This window comes from Corvus cornix, chromosome 1A (genome assembly GCF_000738735.6).
Source record: "Corvus cornix cornix isolate S_Up_H32 chromosome 1A, ASM73873v5, whole genome shotgun sequence".
Classification (NCBI taxonomy): domain Eukaryota; kingdom Metazoa; phylum Chordata; class Aves; order Passeriformes; family Corvidae; genus Corvus; species Corvus cornix.
Window position 1 is genome coordinate 60790542 of NC_047057.1, and position 12348 is coordinate 60802889.

Here is a 12348-nt window from a genome sequence, read left to right on the forward strand (position 1 = left end):
TAGGAAATAAAACTCTTTGTGTGTCCCACATGAGTTACAAATTTCTCCAGTGGTGTGGTGTTGTCCTTTGGTTTAATAGGAGTGAGTTTTCTTGTAGTACTGACTTAAATAAAACAACTGCAAACTGTTGGCATGATTTAGCTCCACAGCCTTTCAGAGTTGTCATTTTTGATGTGGTGTCATTGTCTCAAAGCAAATTTCATAACAATTACAGTAGTTGTTTTTACAGTATTGAACACTTTTTTCTGGATTCCTGTCACAGTAACTTCTCTCCCCCTGTACCATCCCATGTGACATTTTAGGTGGGGTTTTTTTTGCTGGTTTTGTTTTTTAAAAGAAAATACTTATGGCCATTTATGTCCACGGTGTTTCTGCCTTTTACTAACATTTTCCAAGCAATTAAACCTTTATGTGGTATATACATAATTCTTTTTTATCTATGCATAATTATCTTTGTTATCTGAAAATTGTGTTTCATGTTCAACCCTTCTTGCTCCTCATAATTATCATACGTCTTTCACCTTCAGCCCATAATCTTTTGGTGCTTTATTTTTATTTATTTTGATCTACTATTTTACTTGCCTTATTTCTTTTCATATCAATACAATCTTGCTAAATCTGTCCAGAATCTCCTGTATTATTGTGCTTATGAAATTCTTCTGTGGGTAGTGATGGGACTCATTGTGTCAGTAAATCCTTACTCCTGTAGAAAGCATTTGGAACTGGCTACAAACGCAAAAGCTCAGCACCGCATCAAGAAGTGCTTTTCGTTGCCCAGCTCTCTGCCTTTCCCCACGTGTCAGTGATTACAAAGAACACCAGTAGATGGGGCTGAAATGCTGCACGGTGGGAAGCGCTCCAGCACGCAGTGAAAATCGAGAGGTGGGAAATGTGGCTGGGATTGAGCCCCAGGTGAACTGCTGCTGTCTGGTGCATTTTTTAGAAGAGGGCGCAGTGCTGCAGGAGGAGCCGGGCGGCAGAGAAGAGGCAGCAGAAGTTGTTGATCCGCAGCAGCTGGTGCCCGTGGGGGGTGTGTACCACACCGATGCTCTGCAGCTGCCACCTCAGGCCCAGGACGTCAGGGACTGGAGCATGGTGGAGGTGAGTGAGGAGGGGATCGGCCCCTCACGCCCTGGCAGCCCGAGGAGCTGCTCCTGAGGTTTGTCACCGCTGTCACCTGCACTGGACACGACGTCCTGAGCAGCAAAGGAGCGAGGCAAGGTTTGCAAATCGTCCCTTTTTCCTCTGGGAAAGGTGAAAGCAGAGTGGTAACAAAAATCCCCGCCGGTCCAGCTCCAGGCTCTTCAGGGTGGCTGAGGACTGCAGTCCCTGTGCTCTGGTGTCCTCTGCAGTGCTGACCTACCCCACAGCTGGCACTGTGGAGCTGGAAACCTTTAATGAGCAAAATTCCCAGCCACACTCAGCAAGCAGGACTGTGGGCAGGCCAGGAGGGATGAGCTCTTCATTCCCAGCCACCTGTGGCCTCTCCTTCCCTCTGACACTCTGCAGCCAGAGGGGAATTACACCTCTTTTGCCTCCCAGGTGCTCCTGGTTTTCTGAGGCTGTGGATCTGTGGAAAAATGGCTGTGCCCACTGTGTGGCACTGCCTTGAGGGTGGCCTTCAGCAGCACAGGAAGGGTTCCAAGGCCCCGTGGTAGCTGCTCTTCTACTGCCTTCAAAGCTGTAGTTGGAAATGTGCAATATTAGCAAACCCTTTTAAATGGTGTACTAAAAAACTTTGCAGTGGTTGGATGAGCTCAAAGAAAAACACCTGTATTTTCTGATAAACCCCTTATCTGTCCTTTTCTCTCTCTTTCCAAAGTTGCTGGATGTTGGATTGGAGGTGTATCCATATTCCCCAGGAGAGGCTGAAGATGGCACACAGGCAGCAGTACAGATAACCCTCAGGCTCCCTGACACTGTGATTTATTTTGAAGCGCCCGTGGTAGCCCAATGGGATCCTGCAGGTATGAACTCAGGACATCAAATTTAAAATAAATTCAATAGTGGAATTTATGCCTCAGTTGGACTATTGTCACAATGCAGCTGTAAAGATAAGGGCCAGTTTGGAGCCCAGAAGTAACTGGGGGACTTCAATGTTAATTGATTTGGGGATTTTTATTTGTTTTTTATTATTATTACTTTTTTGGTTTTATTTTACTTCTGCATTACTGCCAGAAGCCTTCCACATGCCTCTTTGTATTTTTGCATCCTTTTTGTCCAGGCCAGCAGTGGAGAACTGATGGCATCAGCAACATAACCTATGAAGCACAGGAAAGGAGCATCACCTTTGGGATGGGTGCCTTTATACAGTAGCCCTTCTCCAGGATGCTCACCTGAACCTGCCCTATCAGGCCTGGGAATTGCAGCCTACTGGTGTGGATGAAGGGCTCTTCACAGTCACTGCAGTCTTTGCAACCATTCAGATACAAATTAAGGTACTGTAAATATTTTTTTTTATCAGCCATTTGCAATTAAAACCTCCCATAATTATTACAGTGTCCCTGATTAGGAATTTGAGATACTTCCACAAGAGCAGTTTGAATCTCTGTCTTTTCCTTTCCAAGCACTGTACTGGTTATTTAATTTCAGTTATTTCCTATGAGACAGCATCTGTGCATTTGCTCTGAAAAGTTCCAGTCAGTGTTTAGCTGTTGGTGGTGCCTTGCTGCATTCAAGCCTGTTCCACCTGTTAGACTTGAAAATTGTTCCTCTCCCCTCCCAATTTTAATAAGAGACATTAAAGCATTCCTAGCACCCTGCTACTAATGCTCCTTGTTTCTTCTAAAAGTTCAAGCTACACATGATTATCCATGTGCTCACTGCTGTATAAATCAGTACACTAGTGTCATTTCTGAATTCCTACACAAAGCTGGCTCCTTCAGGATCTGTAAATGAAAGGTCAAAGCCCAGAGTAGCAGATGATGTAGGTGACATGATGTAGGTATTTGAAGCCTAAAGCAGAAAATGGCTTTCATGACCAGTAAGTTGCTTTCACTGCTTTGTACAACAGGATAATCAGTGTATGTTGTCTTCAGTAGTGGTGGAAGAGGAGGAGGTGCTTTCCCCCATCACAGGACAATGGATGAGTCCTTTTGCCCTCAGAGAAGCTTTGAAAAGAGCTGGAGTGAACATTTTCCCAGCAGAGCACTCTCACAAGTATGTCCCTGTGCCCAGGAAGGTGAGTGCCAGAGAGTTTCCTGTTGGCTTTTCCCCGTTTTTCACTCAGGTCACCCTTTCCTGCACTGGGGCCTGCTGTGCTGCCAGCTGAGCCGGGGGACTGAGTAAAGCATTGCTGTAACCCAGGGAAAGAGAGTGAGATCTACTTTGTCTAACTTGTCCTTCTGCTCTGCAGGCTGCCCTGGCAGAAGGGAAGGCCTATGAAGAGATGGCTCTGCTTGCAGCTGCTTTTGCTTTTGCTCACAGCAAGTGGAATGGAGAAGCAGGGCCAGGGCAAGTCATGTTCAAGGTTTGTGGAGTCAGACCAAACCTCCAGAGCAGACCAGCACTGACCCCTCCCCAGTTAGAAACAATTAACTCAGCCATGTTGGCTTCAGCCCCTGCCTCAGTTCAGTGTCACAGACTGCACTTGAGACAGCTCTCAGGGGACACAAGTCTCAGCAACAGAGACACTTGCAAAGGTGGCAGGAAATGGAACTGATAAGTCACCAAGGGAGGCTTTAGCCAGAGCTGGGGTGACAGAGCTTCATGCTCTTCAGAGGCCCCTTGGAAGTCAGCAATCTGCTCTGCCAGCTTTTTAGAGAACAGCTGGAAATCTCTTCCTGTCTGTAGGGTTTCTTTTGCTCCCTACTGCAAAGGAGGGACTAAGCAGCCTCAGAGCTGATTTGTCTCCAGCTGTGAACTTAAACACACGGTTAAAAACTTCTCCCAGCCAGCCAAACACTCCCAGGTGTGGCTGGAGATAGGTAACACCACGCTGCTGAAAGCTGGAGCAGCTTTCTCACTCTCAGGTTCAATGCATGTGCCACAAATATTACAATTTGTGCTCTGTCAATGGCACAGGCTTCACCTCACAGTGCATTGTCTCCTGCCCTAGGTAAGTGAGCATCTGAAAGCAGATTCTGCCAAAGACAACCACTGGTCTCTTTATATGTTTAATGGTGAGAAAGTACAAACCCTCAAGCTCACTGAAACCAGTGAAGCTTTTTCAGAAGAGCTGGAAGAAGAGTCTGAATTTCACTCCACACTCTACCATATGCTCAAGGATCTTGCCAGCAAGGAAGCCATGGATAAAGTGGAAAGAGCTGGCAGCCTGTTTATTGATTCTGTGTATCAGCTGCTCCTTGCTACCAGAGTTTTAGCATTCTCTTAGATACTGTATGCTTTCCTTTAAAACTTTATTATCAAAAGCTTTCAATAAAGTTACATTTCATCCTTTTCTATTCAAATAATTGAAACAGGTTCTAAAATGCAAACATTTTATCTTTGTTCAAGCAAAATAAATTCTTTATTCTCTTGTGGCTAGACCACTTAGACGTGTTTATTGTTAGCTATGTTCAAAACTGCTGTTCTGTTGTAAACCTCAACAGAACTGAGGCCCTTTTAGCTACTTTTAAAGATGACTTTTGTCAGAATGGGGAAAAAAATATATATATTTTTTTCATTTCAAGTCATGCTTTAAAGAAAAAAAGTTCATCTCCCCCCCAAAAACTACCCCCAACCCAGCAAAACGAATCGAAACGTGTAACCTTAACTAAATCTCAGCTTCAGCTCCTGTCCTGCAGCGGCGGCAGCGCAGCTCCAGCGGGGGAGCCGGGGTTATACCGGGGGAGGGCCGTTGTGTTGCAGTCCCGTGTAGGGCCACAGCAGCTGCTGCAGCGACGTCCAGGAGTCCCCGGTGCCTACGGGGGCTGCATCTGCCGGTCTCTGCAGGGACAGCCCCGTGAGGAAGCTCGTGAGAGCAGCCAGCAGGACCAGGATGGACACGGACACCCAGAGGGTTTTGTTCGCGTTGGAAAAGGAAGCCTTGAAGTGGGATGCCCACGCTGACACCAAATTGTACCTGGGCAGGACAGGAAAGCACAGAACCCTTCAGTGTTTCTTCAAAATGTGCAGCTCTTCCCACCCCACCCCAAAAAGCCTTAAAACAAACGAGATCCCACAAACAAACATCCTCACAAGTGACAGGTTGTTACTGTTCTGGGAGCTGTGCAGGGGGAGCTTCGGTTCTGGCTTTAAGACATGGTCAAGGAAGCAAATCCTTGATAAGCTGACCCAGCTCAGCAGTCCACCCCCGCTCCCTGTACCTCACACTGCTTCTGAAGAGGATTCACAAAAGCTGCCTTGCAAGAGCAGCAAGAAATCTTGCTTGTAGAAAGCACTGAAAGTCCTGGCCTTTAGTCTGAACCCTCTTCCCCCATGCACCTACCAAACACGGCTTTAACTTGTGAAAAACACTTACACTGACTCCAAGGTCCATTTGGATGGGTATTTTCCTTTTTCAGAGACACTTTCCTTCCTGGTTGGTTGTTCCTGTACTTCAGCAGGCAGTTCTGACTGCTCATTTCTGTGAACAACAATCAACAGTTCCAAAGCTTTGCCAAATTCACTACAGCTTGGCTTTAGAGCCCTGACCAGGTGGTGAATTAAAAGCTCCTTAAAAAACAAAGCAGCACATCTGGGAGGAGGCTGCTGCTGAACTTACTTGGTTTCAAAATGCTCCTCTTCATACTCCGCCCAGGAATAGGTGCTGAGGAACCTCTGCAGCGAAGGACGCTTCTCATTCTGCTTCACCCCTAGTCTGCCCCTGCCATATATTAAAATAGTTTGTTTAAATTTCCCCAGCAGATAGAGAGCAGGAAATGAGAAATTTAGCAGCAGCCTACTCATTTGGTTGAGCTCAGACAAATAACTTCCAAATTTAATTGCTTGAAATTAGGAGTATTAAAAAAAAAACAACCCCAAACAAAACTACAGATTCATCAATGGCACATACTTAGATTTCACATTCTAGTTCTAAAGCAAGAAAGTTGAGGGGATTTTTTTTTTTAAGCTCTCAATGCTCAATAAATAAAATAGGAGAGCTCATGAGCCTCATTTACCTATTATAGCACATAAAACTAATGTGAAAGGTGTAGCCTAAACATCATTATACCTCAAGATGCTCCATCAACTGCTTAATACAGGCACAGTTAGAGTTGAAAAATATTTCCCCCTGTTCAAAGACAAGCTCAGGTGACTTTACCAACTGCTTGATCTCCTGCTGAATCTGTCAGTCCGTTCATCTCCATCAGGCTCGTGGAACTGGGCCTGGAGGAGAAATTTGCCACATTTACTGCACTGCCATTCTGATGCTTCATCCCAGCTAGTTTTGGGGAGGTGAAGCACCTCAGCATCCCTCCAGCAGCCCCTACTTACCAGTGGCACCCCAATCCCTGCATTCCCAGCACTCCTGGGCACTGTTGCAATGCTAACTCTCCGCAGGGCTGACGAGGGCTATACAAATAAGAGGCATTACTGGCTCTTAGCAGGGCACAACTGGGTTACCCACTGACCACACAAAGTACCATCTGTTTTACACAAGCTATATTAAAAAAAGATGTTGATGCTTAGCTTGAGATGACACACAAAGAATCCAATCTCAAGTGCAGATGAAATAATATTTTGAAAGCAGCATCTTTCTACACCAAGTGCTTTCTGCCCACCTGAGTGAAGCTGGCTGCACACAGCTTCCAGCAAAATACCAAAATTGAATGTCTCTAAATTCCCCTAATCTTGCTCACAGGAATTCCTACACTCAGTTTGAACTACTCCCATCTATTTTTCTCATATTTCTGTGCTAAGCCCTCCTTTAACCCCAAGAGAATCCCACATGAACAGTTTTTCTTAACCAGTGAGTGAGAGCTCGACCATTTCAGCTTCATCTTCTAAGGGGGACCACTTAGAAAGTTAGTGGGGTGACTGAAAAGTAAACCTTCATGTTTGATTACATCAGCCCATATTTGTGACAGAAAAGCACCACATCAAGCATGCAGCAGAGCACCAGCACATGACAAAGCAAAGAAAAACACACACACACTTTAAAAAATTTTGAAATTTCATATAAGGGCCATTACCTTAAAGTTAAAAGGACTTGGTAGTTTTTTATTCGTAGATTCATCTGCAAAGATATCAAACATCAGAGCATTACAGGAGGAGTTTGCTGCTTACAGGAGCGCAGTGAGTTTAATTTGCAGCTTAAGGTCTGACTTTCTGCAGTGTTTAAGCAAAGAGCACTTTCAGAAAGCAGAAATGAGACCTCAGTGAAAAGCTTCCTGACATTCATAGCATTCACACATTACCCATCCTCTGCAAGCATCTACTTCTGTCACTATCATCAAATGTATTCTATTATTGAGGCAATGTCCTGTTACAAGACTTTCACAGTCAGGACTATGATTCAAAAGGCTCCTGCAAGGATTTTACTGGTGTGCAAGACTTCCTTTTTGGTTTTTACAGGACACGACCTCCTATTTTTCAGAAGAATTTAATACTTCTCTGGCAAAACCACAAGTGCACAGCATTGTCTGCAAACCTGGCTGCTTAGAGGGGGAAATAGACACTCCCTGCACTTGAGGGGTTTGTAATTCCCATTTTGAAAAGGGCAGGGTGCATCTGTAGAGAGCAGCCAAAGCTCAGCTACCTAGAAATAGCTACTGTGAATACTCCAGCACAAACAAGAACCCAAATTTACTGCTCACAAGGAATAAGATTATCACCAACACATGCCGTGCACTTTTCTGAGAGCCAGAACATTCCTGTGTACTTGCTATGGTTCCCCCGCCCCCCCTCAGATCCCTGACAGTTTAGGTACAAGTTCAATTTCAGAGAGCTGCTTTTAATACTGTTAATAAATTACAATTTCCCCCCATTTTTAGAAGAGGGGATAAAACAACCATATAATCCCACCACCTAAGATGTGGAGGGATTATATAATTATTCTGCAGCTGTAAGGGCCTGGCTGGCAGGTGCTAGCAAGGAGAAAAAGAGGCTTTTCCTGATTACCTCTGTCTCCAAGGGAGCTGAAGGACCTCTCGTTCTGGAGCAGGACCTGCTTGAGCTCCTCGAGCTCCGCATGTTCTTTGGCATACATGCGCTTCAGGTTCTCCACGTGCTGGATCATCACCTCCACGGCCTTGCTCACCCGGCTCTCCTGAGGGAGCAGGGAAAGGAGCAGCTCTCAGGAACTGCCTCATGTTTGGAGATTTCCCCCTCAATCATCTGCTCTCCTCTGGTATCACCATGGTACAAGAGCCTCTCACTTCTGTCCTCCCTTTCAAAGCTTCACTACAACCCACAACCCAATACATTTTTCTTTTCTCCAGGGATCACTCTTGTTGTAAAATAAATAAATTAGTCTTCAGTTTTCCAAGCCCTTACAACTTGTCATCATCCTCATCTCCTCTGATCTACAGTCTCAGCTGCCACCATGCATTTGCTGGTATTACCAAGTCACATTTTCATGCTGCTCTGGGGTATTATACACAACTACACCTAACATTTGAGCAGGGCTTTGTAATTTTCCATAGATTTAGCTGATTACTGCCCTTTCCATAAGGCACAGAACAACTTTTGCAGCATCAAGGCAATTGTTACCCACTGCTTGCTATTTTGTACATCCCACTTGCCAAATCTTTTGTTTTTTTCAACCAGAACCTTATTTCTGCCGTGGGTTTTTGCACAATTCTAGTGCAGCATAGCTGCTCTCAGTGCCTGGGATTCCTTATAATAACACAGAGTGAGAAGAGTACACTACCTACATCAGATTCCCAAATCCAATCCTGGAATCAGAAGCCCAGAAAGCAAGATGTGGCTATCCCTTTACATCTGGAAGATTTTAGTTTTGTACAAAGTACTTTTAGATGGAAATTGTTACCTGATTAATAGCTCCCAACATCTCTGCTCTGCTGGCGACTCGGGCTGCATATTGGCTAAGGAACTGCAGGCTTTTCTGCAGCTTCTTAATGATCTCCTGTGCTTGGTTATCTTCTTCACACAAAGGAGCTAATGCCTAAGAGCACACAGTGGTAAGAAAACTGGTGTGAGTTACTAACAGAGAATGAAGGGTTGAGCTGAAGGCACTGAGGAGTTGTGTTCAGGCCCACATCAACATCCTCAATCAGTGTAACTGGGATAGAGAGCTCCAGTGGGCAGAGTCTGGAGCATTAAATCAGCTGAAGCAGGGGTCAAATGTTTGTGCAAGAGAAAAATTCCCTGCTGCCTGAGCAGGGAATGTACTTGGATCAAGGTTATCCCTCAATCTCTCATATTTCAACTGCATTGCTCCCGAACTTCATTCAGATTTGCTGGTCATGTATCCCATGCACACACACCCCCTTTAAAGAGCTGTTTCAAGAGAGACACTCACATCTACTTATCCCATCCACCCTACCAGCCCTGACCAATACTGACCTCTAACATCTTCACAGCATTTGTGATCTCCTTTTTCAAATTTTCTTCAGCCAAGTCTCGAGACCTCTCTTCGAGCTTCACTCTCTTGTCCAAGGTAAACAAGTCACACTTAAAACCTAAAGACAGCCTCAGAAATTCAGCCTGTTGTGGGAGAGGAAAAGATTTCTGGGTAATCCAAATGATGCAGAAGTTTAAGTAGATTTGGACACTGACATGACATTTGGGGCTATACCCTAGGAACAAAGTTTAGGGGAGATGCAGAAGAGTAAGTGAACATGACCCACTTCCTCAAAGAAGATCTTCCCATCTGTAGTGATGGGGGGAATGTTCTGCAGCCAGAAGAGGTGACATCCTGGCAGCACACTGTGCCATCTGTGCCTTTTGACAAAACTGTCTTAAATCAGCATATTCTGCCTGGGAGGAGGTCACAGCTATGCTCCTTGAAGCTTGCAAACAAATGTCACAGTAGTGACAAGTCTTTGTTCAGTTTTACAGATTTCCACCTTTCTCCATCCCATCTCTTGCAAAAATTTTCATTAGGCTTAGAAAGAAAGATTTCACAAGTTAACCTACAGAAATACATCCAGTTTAATCTGGAACATTCTTTTACACAGGAGGAGATATTAATCAGGGTTTAGCTACAAGATCTGTTGTCCGAGACACTTCAGGGTACAAGCAGCTTACCTCCACTTCCTTCTCATTTGGGGAGTCACTGTAGGAGAAGAAAAAGAACCATGGAGCAGACTGTGGCTTTAAATTCGTACCTGCAGGTGATCACTGAAAGTCAAAACACTTACGGCTCATTTTGCTTGGTTTTATCTCCTTTAATGCCACCTGCAGTGGGTGAACTCCCTGAGAAGAGACCAAAAAAAAGGTTTTCAGACCAATGTGAAAAAACAGCCTCTCCAAACCAATCTGTGAGAGTCTTTTAAGCTTCCACAGAAGCCCCTGTTCAAGATTTCCAGTGTTGAGCTCTTGCCACTGGAAACAACTCATGTGCCTCAGGTTCTGCTCATTGCAAGACACCACAGCACTGCCACTTGTACAAAACCCAAAAAGTCAGTTGTTCAGGGGACTTCAGCTGGCATCTTACTAGCACAGAAATGGTTAATTGCAGGTTTTGGCTTCAGGATGTTATGTAGGTAGGACTTACTACCTTCATTAGCTTTTAGTGAGCTCCAAAGGGAAAAGAGGAGGTGATTTGAAAAGTGGAGATGTCTAAGGAGAAACAAAATCCTGCCTTTCTATATCATCTATAGCACACAGAGATGCTTCTTTTACAAATCTCTGGGGAGAGCAGGAGTGCCAGAACTGTTTCAAATATCTCAAACTCCTCTGCAGCTAAGAATTTTCCTCCTGTCTAGAGGAACATAGAGCTGGTTAGATGAGTGTCTGCAGAAATCAGAGGAGCAGATTTTCATGACACCACTGTCCTGCTCTTCATTTTCACCTCCAATTGCAGCTACTAAGCCTTAAAACAAAAAAGCCCCGGTCATGTTTGGTGTGGGACAGGCAGCTCTCTGCATCTTCCTACATAGCTCTGAACTCAGCTGACCAAGGCTCATTACTCCAGTAATGTTAATTTGTTCAGCAAAACCTTCTTACCTTTCCTGCTGGGAACCACAGCTGGTGCTTCCTCACTCCGCTCTTTATTATTTTTCTTTCCCTGGTCCACCTCCTAAAGGCACATCAGAGCAGTTACAGCGAGAAAGCAGCCACACCATCCCTGGAAGGGCCTGTCCCCTCCTTTGTCAATGCTCAGCCAACCCAGTTTGGCTTTTCACTGTCACCAGGACTCTTACCAGGTCTTGCTTCAAAATATTTTGAAACACGGGCTTGTGTTCTTCCATCACCAGGCAGGATTCCTTCTTGATCTGACTTGGTCCTGTGGAGAAACATTCCCAAACACAAATGTAACAATTAAAAAGACACACCAATCTTCCAACACGCACTGTTTTAGCCATGGGCCAACAGGGCTGAAAAACTGCACCAAATGCCAGGAAAGACCACCAAGAAAGAGAGGCAGCAGCAAAGAACACTACAAATACACATAGGAAGAAGTGTGATGATAACTATGATTGGAAAAAATCCCAGTAAGAAGTGTTATATGTCTACAGCTGAGAATATCATGTACTTCCTGTAGCTGAAGTTGCACGAGTTGCAGTAATATTCCCTCGGATGAATAAATTTTCTTATCTTGCTACCAGCATGAAGGTTTTTTTGTTGTTGTTATGTTTTCTGTTTAAAGAGGCAGCTTATAATTAATATTTATACCTTTAAGAAGATCTGGAATATTTTGTTTTCTCGTCTGTTTATGCAGTCACACACAGGTGTGAGACAAAGAAATGGCACAGGGAAAAACAAAAAAGAAAACAAAAGCCAACCAAAACTCCAGCTTCAGGTTTGAAGCCTGCAAGGGGAGATTTATCAGCTCTAATACTAGAAACACTTTCTTTTCAGATATGTGCAACAAGCAACTGGATTCTCAGACTGTAAAGCTCTTGGGGCTCTTTTTGATCTGTTCTGCATCTCTGTTTTCTCTTTGCCAAATGCACCTGGACCACATATGAAAGTTAACAGTAGAGGGAAATCAGTAGAAAGAAAATGCTTTTAAATGAAGGGACATAATTAGATTTCAGGAAGATAGTACTGAGGAAAGAAACAAAACCAAACAAGAAACTATAGTCTTATATTGAGGTAAAGATTAAAAAAAAATTACAAACAAGCATGCACAGCTATTCTGTGCTGCTTATTCAGATCAGCTTTACAAAGCCAGCTTAAATACAGTGTGTACACACACTCCGTTTTGGTTTGGTTTTATGGTTTTTCAGTGGAAGAAAACCATCAGATCTGGTAAGAATCTGGTGGGTGTTAATGGCTCTCGCAAAAGACAGAACCATACACAAATGCCTCTCCCCTCATCTCTCCTCTTGAACC

The 12348-nt window shown here is 44.3% G+C and overlaps 2 protein-coding genes across 2 annotated transcripts in view; one reads left to right on the top strand and one right to left on the bottom strand.

Annotated features, from left to right (window-relative positions):
- The first annotated feature begins 489 nt into the window (after window positions 1-489).
- On the top strand, window positions 490-4403 carry LOC104696144 (dynein intermediate chain CFAP94, axonemal-like). Its single transcript, XM_010410295.4, is given in 7 exon segments — window positions 490-1101; window positions 1823-1967; window positions 2225-2302; window positions 2305-2438; window positions 3014-3181; window positions 3356-3469; window positions 4058-4403. Coding segments are annotated over 7 exon segments (1191 nt in total). The 5' UTR covers window positions 490-825; the 3' UTR covers window positions 4334-4403.
- IRAG2 (inositol 1,4,5-triphosphate receptor associated 2) overlaps window positions 4345-12348 on the bottom strand; it is a 32661-nt gene continuing 24657 nt past the window's right edge. The window contains exons 23-35 of the mRNA XM_039571430.1: window positions 11214-11296; window positions 11017-11089; window positions 10209-10263; window positions 10096-10123; window positions 9412-9552; window positions 8876-9010; window positions 8005-8152; window positions 7077-7120; window positions 6379-6456; window positions 6206-6270; window positions 5666-5767; window positions 5423-5527; window positions 4345-5023 (exon numbers count right to left, since the gene is read on the bottom strand). Coding sequence (XP_039427364.1) covers window positions 4780-5023; window positions 5423-5527; window positions 5666-5767; window positions 6206-6270; window positions 6379-6456; window positions 7077-7120; window positions 8005-8152; window positions 8876-9010; window positions 9412-9552; window positions 10096-10123; window positions 10209-10263; window positions 11017-11089; window positions 11214-11296 — 1301 coding nt within the window. The 3' untranslated portion in view covers window positions 4345-4779. The remainder of the gene's footprint in view (window positions 5024-5422; window positions 5528-5665; window positions 5768-6205; window positions 6271-6378; window positions 6457-7076; window positions 7121-8004; window positions 8153-8875; window positions 9011-9411; window positions 9553-10095; window positions 10124-10208; window positions 10264-11016; window positions 11090-11213; window positions 11297-12348) is intronic.